The sequence below is a fragment of the Quercus lobata genome, chromosome 2 (genome assembly GCF_001633185.2).
Source record: "Quercus lobata isolate SW786 chromosome 2, ValleyOak3.0 Primary Assembly, whole genome shotgun sequence".
Taxonomy (NCBI): Eukaryota; Viridiplantae; Streptophyta; class Magnoliopsida; order Fagales; family Fagaceae; genus Quercus; species Quercus lobata.
Window position 1 is genome coordinate 82,334,263 of NC_044905.1, and position 19,834 is coordinate 82,354,096.

A 19,834-nucleotide genomic window follows, 5' to 3' on the forward strand; every position below is an offset into this window, starting at 1 on the left:
GTGATAGATTGTGACTGATTGCCTACATAGACTTATCATTTTTAATCCATTATTTGCAAAAAAAATTCCAAAATACATTTCTTGTGTAATTAATACTCCTTCCGTCCCACTTTGTTTGTTCTCTATTCCATTTTGGGATGTTCCAAAATATTGTCCTGTTTCTAAAAATAAAAGTTATTAGTTTACTAATGTTTCTATTATACCCCTAAGCCTCATTAAGAATAACTCTTTTTTAAAAAAGCTGATAAATTTATTTAAGGGTGATTTTGTAAACTTATACATTTTTATAAGGCAGACAAGATAATAAATGATGTTCCCTTAAAATATTTGACTTTTCAAACAGGACAAACAAAGTGGAACGGAAGGAGTAGCATTTATTTGATGGCTAATACACAATAAATTTATTTTCAAATATTTTATAAATTAAAAAATTATCATTATAGCCATATGTAATTCTCATTGAGGAAGTTATTGAATATTGAATGGTTTAATACCAAAGAGTTGAGATTTGTACAACACGACCAGTGGTCAAATCAATTGAAGAGTTATGCAATGGTTAATCTTTGGTGGGTCTGGAAGTAGAGGCAATATCTGTACGTAAAGAGCCACTTGGTGAAATAAGCATCCAAAGAAAGGAGTGCTTGGTTGTGAGATTACTAACCAATCGCTCCTACAAATAGAGATGCATGTTTATAAGAAAGCCATGTTCGAGAGGTGAAAACCTGTAGGTGAGTGCAGACACGACTCACTAGAGATTGAGCACCTTCCTGCTTTTGTGGTGTGCCTTTGTATTAGAACTCATTTCCTTCTCCCCTATATGTGTGTTTGTTTCTTAAAAAAAAAAAAAAAAAAAAACAAACAAACAATCAAAAAGCTAACAATGGCATTAAATATATTTCTAAATATATAGCTTTTAATTTGAACTACAAAATAAATTCTTTTCAAACAGATTAAATCCTTTTCCAAATTTACCCACACTACCAAAAAAAAAAAAAGTCTTATATCCGCATTTTTAAAACATGACTATATGGCTCTTAAAAATGTGGCTATAAGACAATTCAGCCTATAGCCACTTTTTTTTAGCTGCATTTTCAGCCATGGTAAATTCATAACTATAGGCCAGGACTAATGGCCACCATATTTCTAGCCTTTTAATTTTATCCAAAAAGAAAATTTTACCCACCATATTAGTACAAACAAATCGTGGCATACTGGCATGAAATCAGGACATTCTTTAGAATTCAAGAATACACACACATATATAAACACAAAAACAAAAACAAACAGAAAAAAAATGAGACCATCTCAATTTTTCCAAGTGTATGGTTGAGACAGAAGGATAAGATCTCCTTTTTGGCTAATATATGCTTGATGACCATCCCAGTTTTTCCAAGTGTATGGTCATCAAGCAGGAACATGCTTTTCAAAGACTCCCATTTCTTTCACACTCTTTCATCTACAAATAGGCTAAGAACACCACCATTCTAGACACTTCAAGAATCATCAAATGGAAAATCAGAGGACAATTCCCACTCCAAAACAGGCCAAGTGGAAGTGCTGGAAACCTCCAATGATCCCTATATCTAAACAATTCTCCCATAAAACAAAATCAATCAGCAACTGCTTAAGCTTAAACCAAAGAATAAAGACTGCCACTTCAAAGTTCAAACCTTTGTGTACTGCTCGGTATAACCCTTTGTTGAACGAAGGACATGTCACCTGCTCTATCATTGTCTCTTTCCCACCCTCCAATCTTCAAGTCTCAGGACTTCTCAAAGGATAACACCAACCTCACAAAAAGTACTTATAGAGAAAACCCATGTCAGAAAACACCTTTAGACATCAAAATCAGTTGGAGAAAGCTAATAAAGTCAACTGCCTTGGGCCTTACTGGAGGAGGACTCTCTGTTGCTCAACCTGCAAGAGCTGTACAAGAGAGTCCAGTTGAAGCCACTTCAAGTAGAATGTCATACTCAAGATTCTTGCAGTACTTAGATGAAGGCGCTGTAAGAAAGGTAGACCTGTTTGAGAATGGGACTGTTGCCATTGCTGAGATATTCAATCCAATACTAAACAAAATCCAGAGGGTCAAAATTCAGCTACCTGGATTGCCTCAAGAATTTCTGAGGAAAATGAAAGAGAAGAATATAGACTTTGCTGCTCATCCAATGGAAGTGAACTGGTGGCCTGCAATACTAGATTTGTTGGGGAATCTGGCTTTTCCATTGATATTGCTTGGCCTTTTGCTGCTTAGAACATCATCTACAAACACTCCAGGAGGCCCCAACTTGCCATTTGGACTTGGAAGGTAAAGTATGATAAATTAAAACTTGTACCAAAACTTTAAACGGTTAGAAAATGGTAAATTACTACCGTACACTCTTGGATGGTCACTTCATAAATATAAATATTTGTAAGGTGTGGGGAGCAAGGGTAGGGTTCAAGTCTTCAGGAAAGAGTTTCACACACAGATTAGACTAGAGTAAAATTTCTATATTGTTAAAAAAAAAAAAAAAAGGATATATTTAATTATTTAATAATTATTGTAACACTCTCTCTCACATACAAGCCTAGGGCCCTACAAGTGAGATTTCTGGGAGTTAAGTGGAGACAAAATTTAATATCACATGTTCTCATTATATGATGAATTATCACTTGTCCTAAAAGTTTAAGTTCTTAAAATTTTGTGAATTTAATCATTTCACTGTTATTTGGATTGTAAAAATTCTCATCAACTTTATAAAGCTAGTTTCTTTTCAAAATAGTTAAATTTTACATGATTCCAAATAGAATAATCTATGACAATTCATTGGACCAATTACTTCCAGTGCTCTAAATGTTCACTGCATATCTTATCTGTATACTTGTACCATATGTTTATCAACAGGAGCAAAGCTAAATTTCAAATGGAACCCAACACTGGAGTTACGTTTGATGATGTTGCTGGTGTTGATGAAGCAAAGCAAGATTTTCAAGAGATTGTTGAGTTCTTGAAAACCCCAGAAAAGTTTACTGCAGTTGGAGCTAAAATTCCTAAAGGAGTTCTTCTTCTTGGTCCACCTGGGACTGGAAAGACATTGTTGGCCAAGGCAATTGCTGGAGAAGCAGGGGTTCCTTTCTTTTCTCTATCTGGGTCAGAGTTCATTGAGATGTTTGTTGGTGTAGGGGCTTCAAGAGTGAGGGACTTATTCAACAAAGCAAAGGCTAATTCCCCATGCTTGGTTTTTATTGATGAGATAGATGCTGTTGGGAGGCAGAGAGGAACAGGTATTGGTGGAGGAAATGATGAGAGGGAACAAACACTCAACCAGCTGCTTACTGAAATGGATGGTTTTAATGGAAACACTGGAGTGATTGTTATTGCTGCTACCAATCGACCAGAAATTCTCGATTCTGCTTTGCTTAGGCCAGGGAGGTTTGACAGACAGGTAAGCTATGATTTCTTTATAAACCTTCCTAAATTAGAAATGCTCATTTTAAGCAAATGTGACACTATCAAGTTGTGCACGCCATTTGTTAAGACACATTACCATAGAGATAGTTGAGGTTGAGGTGAACATTCTTTTAAAGGCCTTAAATAAAATTTCATGGTTTTCTTTGCAGCTTACATAGGTCACTGTTAGTCTGTTAGATTAGAAATGTTCATTTCCTTTTAAAAGTTTCCCAAATTAGAAATGTTTATTTATAGAAAATGTGACACTATCTTGTTGTGCACACAATTGGTTAAGAAATATTATGGTATTTGAGGTTGACATGAACATTCTTTTAACTTTTAAGGCCTTGAATGGAAGTTTATGGTTTTCTTTGCTGCTTACATAGGTCACTGTTGGATTACCTGATGTGCGAGGGAGGGAAGAAATATTAAAGGTGCATAGCAACAACAAGAAACTTGATAAGGATGTATCTCTTAGTGTTCTCGCCATGCGAACCCCAGGTTTCAGTGGTGCAGACCTGGCAAATCTCATGAATGAGGCTGCCATTCTTGCTGGTAGGAGAGGTAAAGAGAAGATCACAATGAAAGAGGTAGATGATTCAATTGATCGGATTGTGGCAGGAATGGAGGGAACCAAAATGACAGATGGGAAGAACAAAATTCTTGTGGCTTATCATGAAATTGGGCATGCAGTGTGTGCGTAAGTAGCTCAAATCTTTCCTCACCCTGTAAAGTACTGAAACATTTCCCTCTTATTTAATTGGTTTGTATATACTACCTAAGCAAAAGAAATCACAAGGGAAAATGTACTTGATTTTGGTAATTCATGAGCTTTCAAGTGTACTGGAGCTTTATTAGTAACCTTCTTTAAAGTAAATTAGTACATGACAAAATCCAATCTGTCTTCAACTCTCACTGAAGTGATTTACTTGGCAATCTGTCTTCAATTAAAGCATATTTAGCTGCCCAACAAGGAGCTAAGCCTAAGACAGAGTGCTATTATAATATTATTATTTATGATTATTCTGCTTCTTTGAAGTCATATGGGACTAAATTGATCTAAATTCTTTGCAACCTCTAGGACATTGACTCCAGGCCATGATCCAGTACAGAAAGTCACTCTAATCCCAAGGGGCCAAGCCCGTGGTCTAACTTGGTTCATACCTGGTGAAGACCCTGCCCTCATCTCTAAGCAGCAACTATTTGCTAGAATAATTGGAGGCCTTGGAGGTCGTGCAGCAGAGGAAGTGATTTTTGGAGAATCAGAAATCACTACAGGTGCAGCTGGAGACTTGCAACAAATCACTCAGATAGCAAGACAGGTATGTGTTCACCATAAAGGAAGTTGTCTTTGGCACGTAGCTAATTAAACAACCATATGTATTTGTTAGAAATTACGCCACATTAATTAAGGAAGTAACAGAAGGTATAACTTTGGATATGATAGAATGAAGAAGAATAATACGTGTGAAACAAGTGTGATTAGTTTGTTGACATCCACTGAACTTTGTTGTTATTGTTTTTGTAGTTATTGGAAGTTGTCTCAAAGAAATTTTGGGATTTTTGTGGCTTGGGTAGTTGTTTTTTTTATATTTTTGTTTATATGAATTTGTTTTACTAGCCCCAAATTATAACATACTTCTTTTCTTTTATTAACAGATGGTAACAATGTTTGGCATGTCTGAGATTGGGCCATGGGCATTGACTGATCCAGTACTCCAAAGCAGTGATGCAGTACTAAGGATGTTAGCTAGAAACTCTATGTCAGAAAAGCTTGCAGAAGATATTGATTCATCAGTACGAGATATAATAGAAAGTGCATATGAGATTGCAAAGAACCACATAAGAAATAGCCGTGAAGCTATTGATAAACTAGTGGATGTTCTCTTGGAGAAGGAAACCCTCACAGGTGATGAATTCAGGGCAATCCTATCTGAATTCACAGATATTTCTTCCATTAAGATCAATAGAACCCCTATCCGTGATTTGATAGAAGCTTAGGTTACCTCAGTGTAATTGTACAGCCATGGAGACACTTTAGTCTCAGTATGTGTAGGAGGGAAGCAAAGTTAGATAGTTTGATAGATACAAAAAGCTTATATGATAGCTGGTGTAAGGTAACTTCATTTAGTGTAAGCCGCAATTTTACTCAAATCCATTATAGAAATATGCTAGAATTTGTGTGTAATTTTATGCTTTTTATGGTATAACCAAACAATTTCTTAAAATGAATTGCAAAGGTTATAAAGAGTATTTGAGCTTCCAACGTGACTTAAGAATTGTAGTTCACCATTTAAAAGAAGGACAAAGTTTAGCTATAAAATTTGTTGTAGCCTTAAACTACAACCTTACTTAATTAAATAAATATTATTAGATATTTTGAAACTCTAATCGTTAAATTGTATATTTTTTATATTCTTAATACACATCAAATTTTGTGTCAAGTGAATATTATTTACTATATGATCTATAAACTTATATTTTATGCATTCTTTTAAATTACAAAAACTTGCAATTTAAACAATTTATTGATAACATAGCTATCAATCTTCAATTTTCTAAAAATTTTGCAAGCATGGAGTATATAAGAAGAAGATGTAATCTAATGGTGGATTTGTCAAAATTCACTTTCAATAAAAAGATATTGAGTAAGACAAATCTAATGGCTACAACAATTTTGTATCTAAACCTTGTTCTTAAAAGAAACCCATTGAGAGCTAAGACAAATCCAATGTGAGCATAAATCAGTGGGGGGTAGGGCTATTAGAAAGACAAAATGGACTGGACTAGACCGACTAGGACCAAATAAGATGGACAGGACCGAATTGATTGAACAAGAGCAGACATAACTGAATGGACCAAATAAGACCGAAAATGGCTAAATTAAACTAAATAGGACCTACCATGACCGAATGAGACCAAATAAGGCTGAAAAGGAAAGGACCTAATGGATCATAAAAAACCAGCCAAACAAGACCGAGTAACGACCAAAGAGGACCGAACAGGAACTCACAAAACAGAAGAAGACCGAAGAGGACTGAATGAACCAAGTAAGACAAAACATTCACGTGTAGACCAACAAAACCGAGTAAAGACTAAAGATGACCAAATGGACTGAAAAAGACTATAGCGGACCGAACATGACCTAATGGACCAAATAAGAGCAAGGAGGACCAAATAGGACCGAACAAGACAGAATAAGACCGAATGGACCAAAAAGGATAGAATAAGACTTTTTTTTTGAAAATCGGATAGAATAAGACTGAATAGACAGAACAGGAGCGAATAGGACCGGACTGGACCGAACATAAACTATAGTTGGGGGTTATATGTATATCATGCATCTACGTTTATAGCCTTTATAGCATCAGCTTTATGTCCAAGTTCTGAGTATGATTTGATTTTTTTTTTTTTTTTTTCCCTCTTCTGCTATAGTTGGAATTCAAAAGATAGGCATAGGAAACAGATTGGAGCATGTTATACTTGTCATGAGGCAAAAACATATAATTAATACATAAAACATAGCCCATTAGTGATTTTAGTCCCTAAATTTAATGTAATCATTTTTGGTCCTAAACAAATTTGAAGTTATCAGTTTCAACTTTAGCTCTAAGTTGTGAGGATGACTAGCAAATTCAAAACTTTGCTAGTACTGGGACATGGGGTGAAGATTTATGGGAAGGAAATTGGTAAATTCAATGTCCTTTTTAATCTAAATTCAATGCGGTGAAAATTCATGGGAAGGAAATTGGTAAATTCATATTGTATTTCCAAATATAATTGGGTTAGTCAATGTTGAATTTGAATTTGAATCTTAAAATTAAATTTGGAAATTGCAGAGGCTTTAATGAGGTGACTATATATAAAATATGTCCACAAGAATTAAGCTTTTAAATTCAAATTTAAGTTGACATTTCTATTGACATTTGGCAAAGTTTTTAATAATTGATTTAATATTTTCTCAAATAAGTTGGGTAATTAATGTCAAGAGATTTCCTTCTAAGGATTATTTAAAATTCTAATTGAAAATAAAATATGGAAAGTATAAAAGATGATAGAGTCTAAAATGGGCAAATTAGTTCAGGTTTTAAATTGAAAAAGAAAATAAGAGGGAAAATTATAATAATAATTGATTTTTTTATTTATAATTGGAAATAAAAATATATAAATTCAAAAGATGTTTTTTTTTGGGGGGGGGGGGATTTGAGGGTACTATATTACAGAATATAACACCAAGCCTGCCAGAGGCGTAAAAAATTAAAAAAATAAATAAATAAAAAATAAAATAAAAAACCAGGATCAAAGGTTGGGTTAAACCTGAATTCAACCCAAAAACCAAAAATATTATGAGAGCAAGACCTAAACCCGACCCTAACATCCACCTGACACGCCCAAAGCCCTTTGGGTTGGGCGGGTTCCATGCTCAACCCTGCATGGGGAATCAAGATAAGAAATACAAAAATGAATTGGACGACCAAGATATGCAGTTAGTCCTTAACTTTAACCCATCAGCAATTATAGTTCTTAAAGTTTAATGTAGTTACTTTAGTCATTAACAAATTAAAAATGATATTGTCCTTAACATATCTACTAGATTATGGAGTGAAATGACACGTCATTTTTTAGTTAGGCCATGTCATCATTCTATTAGAGATTTAATGGATATTGATAGAAGGACCAAAAGCCATCACTTTTGGTTTGCTAGGAACTAGAAGCAATTATTTTAAATCAAATCACTCTGGGCTAAAGTTTAAGAATCATTTGCCCTGGCTTTACTATTTTATTTGAGGGCCATCCTTATGTATTGTCAATTTGTTTGAGACCATAAAATCTTGAATTAGGGAATTGAAGAAATGCTAACAGAGACATATTGTAACAGACATTTGATGTTGAGGATGATAGTTCGCATCAGGTCTCAGTATGGGTCGCATTAGCTATGCTGCTAATAGTTTAAACTTTAAAAAGTGGGAGACTATTGACTCTAGTTTATTTTACCAAAAGTCATTAGAACAGCGATAAGGAAAGATACTATATTTACATTGGTACTCTGAATTATGCATGCCCCTTATTGAGGTTGTAGGAAATTTGATACCTTTGTGAAAATTTCCGAGGGGGTGGTCAATACTCAATAGGTCGTATAAACACTTCTAAGCTTGCTTCATATTGGGGTTGCCAAAAATTCAGTTGGTTGCAGTAAGCTAGGGTAATGTGCATTGAGACTTTTTCCAAAATCAGCAATAAACTATTTTGTCTAATAATTGGTTTTAGTTAGCTTAATTGATAAAAAAAATTTGTCATTAAACAGAATATTTAGATTTCAACCCTCGTTTATACCAAAAACTAATTTATGTGCTAATTCGATAATAAAAAAGTAATCGTTATAAAACGATTGAGCGAACACCATTAAACAGATTTAGGAGGTGCAAAATTACTTGTATCAAGGACAAGACTAAAACGCTGGTCATTTTAGGCGCACAAAGACAAACTGACAGTTGTACATTTGACAAAGGCCATTGTTTTTTCTGGTTAAAGTAACGTCAGTTTAGGTCATGCTCTGTTAAGTCTTATGTCAGCCTTTATGTTCTTTTGAATGATGTGGCACATTCTAAGCTATAAATTTAGCTTAAAACTGTGGGTTCTTGTTATTGTATCTGGTAAATTTTTTGTGTTCGAATAAAAAATCTGAGTTGAAGCTTTGATTATATAATAAATTAATTTTTATTTTAATTTAATAATAGAGAATAGTCATTATAGAGAACATAATATATTAAAAATTTATTGTATCTATGTTAAAAAATAAAAAATAAAACCTTTAAATCAACTCCAACCTTTAAAATAGAGGCTCTCCATTTTAAAGTGCATGGAAAGTAGTCTACTAGTCTTATCCCCTAGAGGGTAGAGGTAGAGGACATGTCAGGATCTAAATGAGGGGACAGTTTTTTTTTTTTTTTTTTTTTTGGAGGAAATAAATGAGGGGAAAGTTGATACAGATAAGCAATCGTCAAATTTGGTATAAAAAATAAATAAATAAATAAAAATAAAAACCCAAAGAAAGAAGGTACAGTAATAAGTAAGGCATTCTTAATATTTTGAAAACAACCACCAATAATAATATCATTAGCCTGCCAGCAGTGTCCTAAGAGTGATGCAATAATAATATCATCTGCCTGCCACCAATAAATTAACCAAACAAGAGTATTTCTATGTTTTGGAATCCAATGTAAACAAAAAAATTTTAAGAGTGATGCAAGAATTATCGTAAGTTTTACCATATAAACCTTAAAATATAAAACAAAAAATTAATAGTAAATGTTGATATATAGCTACAATCAGATATAGTAAACTTAGTAGTAAATGTTCAGAGTACATAAAAAAGTTGTCTTTTATTTGGAGAGAAAAGTTTTGGGGTTCAGTTCTCATATAACTGCAATACGATGAAATGGTTTATTATGAGTGCTGGACAAGTATTTCACATAGATCTATCAATTTTTTTCCATCACATATAATAGTTATGGTAAAAGTTGTGTCGTATACTTTCACTTTGGGGTTTTTGACTTTTTCTAATGAAATTGTATTTATTTATACACAAGTAATTTTTTTGTATTTATCCAATTTTTTAGTAAATCATGTTTTTGGCATAAAGTTAAAGTGTTGTAAGCTCTAGTGAACGGATTAAATTTGTCCTATGGTTTTACACTAAAAAGTTATTCACATAAAATTTGTCATGTTCATTTGTTAATGTACTTTTGGTGTTTAATTAATTGTTTGTGTGATTTTAATTTTGGGTCATATTAACGGATGCCCTTAGGGCAATTGTTAATAAACTATAATATGAAAGTTTTGACATCACTTTCATGGGAAACATAAAAAGCTATCGACAATATTTATTATTTTATTATTCTCTTAATAAAATGTTTCTAAAAATAGTTCCTAAATCAATGCTCTAACGGCATTGTTTAACATTTTCCTTTAATTAATGAGTAATGTTATAAACACAAATTATTTTACAACATTTTTACAAAATATCGATGTGACCAATCTTTTATTGGTTTTCATTTAGGCCCATTATTAATATCACTTTTTCATTTACCAATAATCAAAGGACCACATCAACAATTTGTAAAAAATTTTGTAAAATAATTTGTATCTCTAACATTATTCTTAATTTTTAACATTGTTTAGTAGTTTGTGAAATTAATTGACAGATGGACAGTAATTTGTTCCAACAAAAGGCCCAGGCTATAAATATGTATACAACCATATCTGGCCAAATTGATGCTTTTTATTCAATAGATTTTAATGGGGAGTCAGTGAAGGACAATTGCTATTGAGGAAAAAGATATGAAAAGTTTTAATGAGAATATTCAAATTTCAAAATTGTTTTTGAAGAATTGTCATGTCCATCCAATTTTTTACTGAGCAACATCAATAATTCAATTGCCTGTGTCTCCTCGCATTCAATTGATTCAGTTGTCAGATTTCACCTTGTAAAATTATCAGATTGGATTCTTTTGACTAGTAGGTTCCTCATTGCTTGGATTTTGAATTGCAACATTCCCAAATTATCACATCTGCTTATAAATTCAGCACATAAGTTCTAAATAAAATGTGTGCTTGTATTTGAGAGACAGAGATGAAAGGATCATATTGGAGGCTCATTCTCATTCTCATATTCCAACTTCATCTTCAAGCAGCATTATGTGATACTGAGTTCGATAATGTCTGTAACTCTGTTCCAAAGGTGGCTAACTTGAACAAAAGCTTCTCTCCTTTACATTTTAGTATGTATATCTTTTGTTAGCGTAACATATTTTACTCACTGTTTCTGTACACATATGTATGCAGCCGCAGCCACCGGCAAGACAATATGATTTCATATACTTTGTTCAACAGGTTTTATAATATAAGAAAACAATTTGTTCTTATATATATTCAAAGAATTAATTCTATTGTGCTTCATATAGCCTAATGGGGTTGCATGGCTGACTTTTTTTCTCTTCAAATTAGTGGCAATTGTCTGTGTGTAACTTACGGTCTTGCCTAAAACCAGCAAGGCAAGTTTTCAGCATTCACGGTCTCTGGCCAGCTAGTTATTCCAGGAAAACTCAATGCAATTGTGGTAGTGAGTTTGTTCCAAAAAAGGTATTTCATGCATACACACTAATACACTACTTTAAGGGCTCGAAATTTGTGCTCTATATTTCAGTAATTCCATTGTAATTTTTCATGTGAGGACAGATTTCAGACCTCGTAGATAAGTTGAACGTGGAATGGCCATCAATGATACACGAGGATAATACCTTGTACTGGAAAAATGAGTGGGAAAGCCATGGAATATGCTCCGAAGCTGTACTCCCTCAGCGTGCTTATTTTGATGCAGCACTAAAACTTAAGCAAAAATATAGCCTCGTGAATATCCTAGCACAGAAAGGTTTGAAATTCTTTATAACTCACTTGCATTCAAGCTGTGATTGCTTGCTTTTAAAGTCAAAAACTTTTTTCTTGTCAAAGGATACTAGTATGTGTTTTACAACTTTTTCGCAATTGTTAGCATGACTTGTTGTCATTGGTAGATAACAAGAGTTGTCCCAATGCTAGACACATTGTGAATGCGATGTTGCTCTAATCATAACTTGTCACCTTATTAAGTTGTGAAAATGGTTGTTAGGCTACGTTTGTTTCAGCTAAAAACTAATTCAGAAATTACTTTTACACCCTTGTGTGTGTTTGGCTCCAACAGAATATATGGTCAAATGAAAAATCAATTACATGTTGACTATAAAAACACCCACTTCAGCCGTAAAAGCAATGCAGCCCTCATTTTACCTTCAAATGATTTCTAGGACTCGCAGAGAAAGAGAGAGAGCACAGGTGGCCGCCCAGCCAAACTTCGACACCCCAGATCGTGCCGGCCCCACCGCCCAGATCACGCCGCTCCACCGCCCAGATCGCGCCGGCCAAGCTTCCTCTTTTTTCTCTCTTCTTCCCCAACTCTTCTTCTCCCTCTTGCTCAACATCGCCGATCTGGCTGCCACCAACCACCAGCCCATTGCACTCCACCCCCAAACCCACCCTCTGCGCCAGTGAGTTTCCTCCACTGTTTGAGTTCTATTTGAGTCCAACGACCTCACCTCACCTCCGATCCACACACCTCCGCCCAGCTGTCACTCTCCCTCACGCCGGCAAAGCCATACCCACCTCCAAAAGCCAACCCACCCTCTACAAAAGCCGATCCACATCCCTTCAAACACATCTAACCAGAATCCACCCTCAAACCCAAAAACAACCCATAAATGTTTTTATTTTGATTTTTGGTTGTGTTAAAGTGTATATTTTGAAATTTTCTGTTATAATACCCGAATTTCATTTTCCTTACAGGAATTCATTTTCTCCTGCATTCATTTTACACTCAGAATTCGATTTACATATAGCCAAATGCAGCATTAATTAAAATTTTTTGTCCTTAGCATAACATAACTATATTTATGCAAGTGGAAACGTCTACAGCATAACATAACTATATTTAGCATTACAGATATTTATGCAAGTGGAAACGTCTACAGCAAAGGTAGCATTACCGATGCCATTAAAACAGCTACGGGGCACAGTCCACAAATACAGTGCAACTTATACAAGGAAATACCTCTGCTCACACAGATTTTCCTGTGCTTAGACTACAATGCAACTAAGATCATTGAGTGCCCCCCGAGCAAGAGATGTCAGTATGAAGATTTAATGATTCCTTACTCTTTGTTTAATACCTAGACAAAGAAAAAAAAAATGCTGACAAAAGGGGAAGGGCTTTTCTTTTCCTATCTGAAAAAATTGGGAAGTTTTCCAAGGAAAACATTAGCTTCTATTTGTTACTATGTTTGTATGGTGAGATGGAGGGAAAAGAAAATGGAGTAGTTCACTCCAGGAAATTTTCACTGCTGTAGTATTTGGATTATGGGAACTATGATCACTATAAAATATTAGGCTAAGGCCTTCAATTTCACAGATTACTTGTACATGACTACCCTCAATGACTTTCCACAATGACAATCTGACCTACTTGAGAGTAGTACAGAACTCGTTCAACATGGTACAATCTAATCATAGGTTAAGGTTTAAGAGAAGATCGCCCACTTGATATCTTAGGCTGATATAACTAATACCAATTTTATTACAAGATACTTACAAAGTGATTGGTACATTTAAATAATAAATAAATGTTTGAATTACGTCTATATATAGAAAACCTCTTGGAAGTATTTAAAGCAATCTTATTATATATTTTGAACGATTTTTTGGTACTAAATTACTTCTTTTCAATGATTTTCAAGTGATTGTACCTTTCAACAAATGGAATACATATAGCTTGTATTAAATTATCCACTACATTGCACGAGTTAAGAGCTAGTAAGATAATCAAAATAGAATAGATCAGCATAACTACCAATTTTCAGAAGAAAAGTACATGACAATTACTAATACATAGTGTTTTATCTAGCTCTGTGACACATCTATGGCTGCAAGTTTGAGACTAGATGGGATTGTTTATGTCTCTTTTCTACTTGACTTCTCAGCCACCAATGCATTATGTTCCAATCATGCTGTTATATTTTTGGCTCAATGTGTTGAAAGCTTCTAACCTAGAGCTTTCTTCTTCTTATTGTCCATAAGATGCTTAGTTGCTTCAATTTGTTTATTGAGCTCTTGAATCTTTGCACTTTTGTCCTTGAGCTGCGTAGTATTACCAACCCTTGCTCCATTAAGACCCCTTTATTGTCATGACCCTAAATAATAGTACATTGCTGTCCTAAGTCTAAAATAATATAAATATTACCTCATCAATTCTTATATGAGTCATGGATGAAGGTTGAAGATAGGTGAGCTGACAAGCTGAGGAAAAAAAAAAAAGAGCAAACAAATGAAATAAGAAAAGAGCAAGCAACAAATGAGAGACATAGAAGCAGATCTAAGATTTGGCGTGTCGAGGCCATGTCCAGACCATACCCCGATTAAAAATGTAATTTTTGTTTGCTCGATATTTGACACTTTTTTAGCCATGTCCGACGGATTTGGATCATCTCCATTTCACTTTGAAATGGAGAGAGTCTGTTTAAAGGTTGTGATTTAAAATATTGAAATCAAGGGTGCGGAGTATGCCACGTCATTTAAAAATAAGAACTTAACTTTAACCATGGTAGCATTCACATTGGGTATTGTATATGCCATATGTTGGTAATATTTAGCATTAGTACCTCAAAACCCTCCATTAACTGGTCTTGCAAAGTCTTGCAACTGCAAAAAATTTGCAAAAAAATTGTGCTACAATGTCATCTTAAAAATAGGATGGAACTGCAGCAACTTGTATACATTTTTATATTCTTTTTTTTTTCCCTAGTGATAGTGGGTGGGTATTTTTAATTATTTTATTATGAAGAGGAAGAGAGAGAAAGAGTTGGTGAAATTAATATTTTAATGAATAGATGAGATAAATAAAAATGGGATGTTGGGTGTATTATAAAATGGTATGGTATAATTGATAAAGTAGTTTTTGAGATAGTAAAATAGAATAGTTCGAAGATTTCAGATGTGAATGCTAACCACAATTGGGATTCTGACAATGATGCTTTTGGCCGCCTTAAAGGCTTTTGATGGTTTTGTCATTGTAAGTTCAATCTTGCATGTGGGTCGTTGTATGTGTGGGTTTTGTATTTTCTGGACTTAAGGATGAAGGTGGTACTATGCTTAGTGATCAGCTGTGCAAGGAAGGTATTTTGGGCAAAGTTTTGGGTATTTGTGAAATTTTCAAATTTGGTGGGTAAAATGGGTTGTTGGCTCTGATGTTTGTGAGAAGGGTTTCGTCGAATTGATGGAGTTGGTATAGATTGTTGTTTTTCCATCCCCAGAACTGGATCTTATTAGGGCTGTCCATGGGTATGTCCGGGTCGATTTTGGCCTCAATCCAGACTCAACCCACTCAAGTCGAGTGGAACAAAAATAGACTCGTAACCGACCGCCGACCACCACGGGTCGAGTTGGTCGGGCTCAGGGGAGCGAACAGTCAAGTCGGTCAAGTTTGATGATGAGCGATAGTGAGCGAAGGAGAAGATCTCTCTTCATCAATCTGAGTTGAAGGCCGACCGGATCTAACGGATTATCGCCGGATTTGAGTAGATCAGAGCCCAATCTAACCAAGAATAGTCGGATTTGTGTAGATCTAAGTCAAATCAAACCCAATACCGCCGGATTTGAGCAAATCTGAGCGAAGGAAGACCAAGGATGGCTGGATCAGAGCTGAGGAACACTGGATTTAAGCGAAGGAAGACTAAGGATGGCCGGATCGGAGCTAAGGAACACCAGAACGTCACCGGATCTCGAAGGATCTCGTCGGATTTGGTCCAAAATTCGTAATATTTTGCTGGAGAGGATGATTGTTTCGGTTCGGGTCAGGTGTCATGGGTTTTGAAACATAAAACCGGCAACCAACCCGCGTGGGGTCGGGTTAAAGAGTTTGGACCCGCCGAAGACATCGGATTGGGTGGCGGCGAGACGAGCTCGGGCGGGTTGGGCAGGTTGGGCAATGGCCGGGTGGGCTGGACAGCCCTAGATCTTATAATCAAAATCATTTTTTTGCAAATCCAAACTCAAAAAAATAAAATCAATTGTACTACTTACTTTGGAGATGCGCCTTGTAAGGAACCTATTGCACAGGAGGTTTTTGGCCGAGTAACTTTAAGTCTTTAACATTAAACACTATCCAAAGTGTGCCGGACAAGAACGCAACTCTCAAAAAAAAAATTTCGGTAAATCTTAAACAGAATACGACACCATTCTTCCATAATTTAGTTGTACTCTATTTTCTTTTTATGATCAGGGCGGCTCCTCATTAAAGGCCCTCGGCCGGCCCTAGGCCTAGGCCACTTAGGTCATCGCCTAGGGCCCCCTACTAGAGGAAGGCCCCAAATTTTGGGGGGAAAATTGATATTTAAAAATAAAATAAAAAATTGGAGATATAGAAAAAAAAAAAAAAAGTTTTATATTTTTGCTCTACTTTTAAGAAGTCTTAAAGAATTAAGTAATGCTAGAAATAATACAACTTCAAATACATGAGTCTTACAAATAGAGTAATGCTACAGTTACAAACTATTTTACAACATTTTTACAAATTATTGTTATAGCTAACTTCTTACTAGCTCTCATTTAGACCCATCAATAATATCACTTTTTTATTTATCTATAATCATTTACCACATCATCAGTTTGTAAAAGAATTTGTATCTCTAGCATTTTCCCTTACAAATATATGTTTCACTAATCACAAGAAACAATTTAGATAAGAAAATGTTAGAAATATTATTAATTTTACTTGAAAACTTTACAAATTGATGTAACAATTAATATGATATGTGGACATCAATAATCTATTAAATGCATTTTTGAATTATTTTTTGTGATTAGTGATACATCTTTGTAAGCCTCATGTTATAAAATTTATAATATCTTTAACATCATTCATTCAAATGCTTGTTTATTATCTTCTTCTTTTTTAGAAGGGTTTATTATCTTCTTGAGATGTCATTAATCGCATTCATTTGATCATTTCTAAATTGTTTGAAAGTTTTTTTTAGTAAAATTTGTTATAGCTTTAGCATTTTTCCCAAAAAAAAAAGCATATTACAAAATGAAAGAAATAGGTTTTTGTTATAAAAAAAAAAAAATTATGATATTAAATTCTAGTTAAATATTATTTAAGTGATAACAAAAATGCCTCATTTAATTATATCGCCTTAGGCCTCCAAATTTGTTGGGCCACCCCTAGGAGGGGTGTTCAAATAAACACCATGACCTGAAATAATTTTATATATATTATTTTAATCCCAACAAAACTATACTTGGTCCTCTTAAATATATCGTTGGTCTTTTAAAATAAAAAAACTAGGAAGCACAACAACAATTTCAGGAAAAAAAAAATATACCCATTTGGCAAAATTCTTTTGCTCAGTCCTCAATCCTTTGCTCAAATTAAAAAAACCAATGTTATGGACATAACAAAAAGTTCTTCTTAATAAAATTACAAAGACCACTAAGTTGAGTTGAATTGTTAAATAAATTAATTGTATTTGTTTTTTTATTGAATTGTTTAGTTGAATTCTTAATATAGTTTAGACAAAAAGAAAATAAAAAATCTTCTTAATTAATACAATTACAAGAATCAATAATTTGAGTTGAACTGTAAAATAAAAAAATTGCAATCGAATGATAGCTTGATTATGTACATTGAAAGAGACATGAGCAAAGTCGAGGGCAATTGCCCCCCTAACCTCCCCCAAGTCTTGCAGATTTTCATGCTGACCCCAATCTTGGCGAAGGAATTGCCCGATTTGCGTGGGTCAAATACGTTGTTCTGGAAGGATGAATGGTGGAAGCAATGCATGGAAGGTGTTCTAGGAACCAGTTCAATGCGTTCCTTCCAGTATTTCAAACATGCGTTGAACCTGAAGAATAAAGTGAATTTATTAAATATACCCATCGCCACCACAAATCCACCCTACTCACTATAATACGAATAAAATCAAGTGGGCCATTGAGAAGCAAATCAAAGCTGCACCACACCTTTGGTGCAAAGGGAAATCACTTCTGGCAATGAGCATCTGCGTTGATTTTTCGGCCCAGAACTTCATAAACTGTCCAAAAGATTTCTTCATTGAGGCCAGCTAAACTAGGCAATACAACCATCATTAGAAAGATCAATTTAAGACAAACTCTTTAGGCTAAGAAATTAATTTTTCTTAGCATGAGCCAAAATAAGGGATGCATGAGCCAAAAATAATTTTTCTTTTAAGGGCCCATTGCTGAGCTCTAGTCTTGTGCAACCGAATTTGCTTTAATAAAATTTCAATTTTTTTTTTTCTCATTTTGAATTTATAAAGGCTAATTAATTGGATTCCAGTTTTTTGAACGTTAAGATCATTAGGATTTTGGTTAATTCCAGCTAGAAAATGCCTATTTTCAATATTAATTAAGTCCAAACTATTATTTAGATTAAAAATTATTTAAAAATATTAATACTTTAATCAGCAATTTGATTTTGTGTATGTATCCACATAACTATTTTAGCCTTATCCAATGAGATTGTGACACACAATTAATTCTAAATTAACCTTTTGATGATCTAATTAAAATTAACTTCTTATGATCCTACTTGATCCAACCTTAAATTACCCGGATGCATATTAGTTGTCAAAAAATGATTTTATAATATCTTTTGATCAAATAGTCAGATTGAAGTTAAATTGAGTTTATAATATCCAAGATTGTAAAATGGGTTGACTGCAATACTATAATGTAAGAATTACTCTTATAGTTTTATGTGCAAACACAATTGAAATAAATATCCATTGATAGTTGCCATGATTATTAAACTTAATATTTAGACAAAAAAAAGGCAAAAGAGAAAAAAAAAATCATATTATACTAAATTTTCTTCTACATTGCAAGAAAATTTATAATGTATCTGATACATGCATCCATTCTCTCACATAAAGATTGACTTCACAAGTGTGGGATTCATTCTCATGTGAGATGATAGATACATGTATCAGATACATATAATAACACCTCGTATATTGCACGAGTTACCAATTAGTTATATGCTAATAAATTGAAGAAAAACTAAGTAATAACTTGAAATATAACAAAAAATCCCCTCACCTTCACAGTTATTTCAGAAAAAATCATCCAAACCAATACTAATAAGCCATTTATTTGATTTGTAGGCTATGTACAATAACAAAAACTTAACACAGAAATTAGTTAGCATAATGTTGAGTTGGACTTGGTATGCCCCAAGAAAAGATCCATTGTCATTATAAATTGTCTTGTCCCTCAAGCACACGTCTTTCATTTAGAAAGACTAGTGTCTTTGTGTAACTGATAAATTGAATGTAGTTGTACCGTCCATATTTACGATGATTTCTTAGTTCTTGTGTTCGAGGGTCATACAATACCAACCATGCGTCGTGACCCGTGATCTTCTATAAAAACTAACTCATCCCCCCCAAAATTTTAAGAATTGAGCATAGTCTTGATGGAGTCCGAGCCTTAATTTCTTGGTCCAAATCCTGCCAACACTACACTCATTCATCAATCACTCAAATAACATATATTACATATGGTAAGTACCGAATAGTCTATTACCAATGCAACAATCCTTGATAACAGCAATTTCTTTAGTACACAAAGGATGAGTTGTGGCCTTGTGGACTCAAAGATGTCTCTTGAAATATCTCATTACTCACGTAACTAAACAACGTATCACTTTTTTTCCCTAGAATCCCTGGAATTAATTTAGTCAAATCTTGGTAAATAATATAAAATAGTTTATTTTTCCCTTTTTTTAGTCCAGTTAAC

At 34.0% G+C, this 19,834-nt stretch overlaps 2 protein-coding genes across 3 annotated transcripts; both read left to right on the forward strand.

The window, feature by feature from the left end:
• The first annotated feature begins 1,417 nt into the window (after nt 1-1,417).
• Nucleotides 1,418-5,610, forward strand: LOC115976875 (ATP-dependent zinc metalloprotease FTSH 6, chloroplastic). Its single transcript, XM_031098387.1, has 5 exons — nt 1,418-2,308; nt 2,888-3,428; nt 3,820-4,133; nt 4,515-4,755; nt 5,093-5,610. Exons 1-5 carry the CDS (start codon nt 1,713-1,715, stop codon nt 5,432-5,434), a joined length of 2,034 nt encoding a protein of 677 aa, XP_030954247.1. The 5' UTR covers nt 1,418-1,712; the 3' UTR covers nt 5,435-5,610.
• Nucleotides 5,611-10,793: 5,183 nt separating this feature from the next.
• LOC115976876 (extracellular ribonuclease LE-like) lies at nt 10,794-13,437 on the forward strand. Of its 2 annotated transcripts, XM_031098388.1 has the most exons (5): nt 10,796-11,174; nt 11,279-11,326; nt 11,441-11,575; nt 11,672-11,864; nt 12,969-13,437. In XM_031098388.1, exons 1-5 carry the CDS (start codon nt 11,067-11,069, stop codon nt 13,196-13,198), a joined length of 714 nt encoding a protein of 237 aa, XP_030954248.1. In that variant the 5' UTR covers nt 10,796-11,066; the 3' UTR covers nt 13,199-13,437. The 2 variants fall into 2 exon arrangements, with proteins under 2 accessions (XP_030954249.1, XP_030954248.1); XM_031098389.1 differs by lacking the exon at nt 11,279-11,326 and having other exon boundaries at nt 10,794-11,174.
• The last annotated feature ends 6,397 nt before the right edge of the window (nt 13,438-19,834 follow it).

Excerpts from the sequence above, each read along its gene's own strand:
- LOC115976875 (XM_031098387.1), top strand. The coding sequence starts at position 1,713 with ATGTCACCTGCTCTATCATTGTCTCTTTCCCACCCTCCAATCTTCAAG. Across the intron at positions 4,134-4,514 it reads ATTGGGCATGCAGTGTGTGC|GACATTGACTCCAGGCCATG; the intron begins GTAAGTAGCTCA and ends TGCAACCTCTAG. Across the intron at positions 4,756-5,092 it reads TCACTCAGATAGCAAGACAG|ATGGTAACAATGTTTGGCAT; the intron begins GTATGTGTTCAC and ends TTTTATTAACAG.
- LOC115976876 (XM_031098388.1), top strand. The coding sequence starts at position 11,067 with ATGAAAGGATCATATTGGAGGCTCATTCTCATTCTCATATTCCAACTT. Across the intron at positions 11,576-11,671 it reads GTGAGTTTGTTCCAAAAAAG|ATTTCAGACCTCGTAGATAA; the intron begins GTATTTCATGCA and ends ATGTGAGGACAG. Across the intron at positions 11,865-12,968 it reads GAATATCCTAGCACAGAAAG|ATATTTATGCAAGTGGAAAC; the intron begins GTTTGAAATTCT and ends TTAGCATTACAG.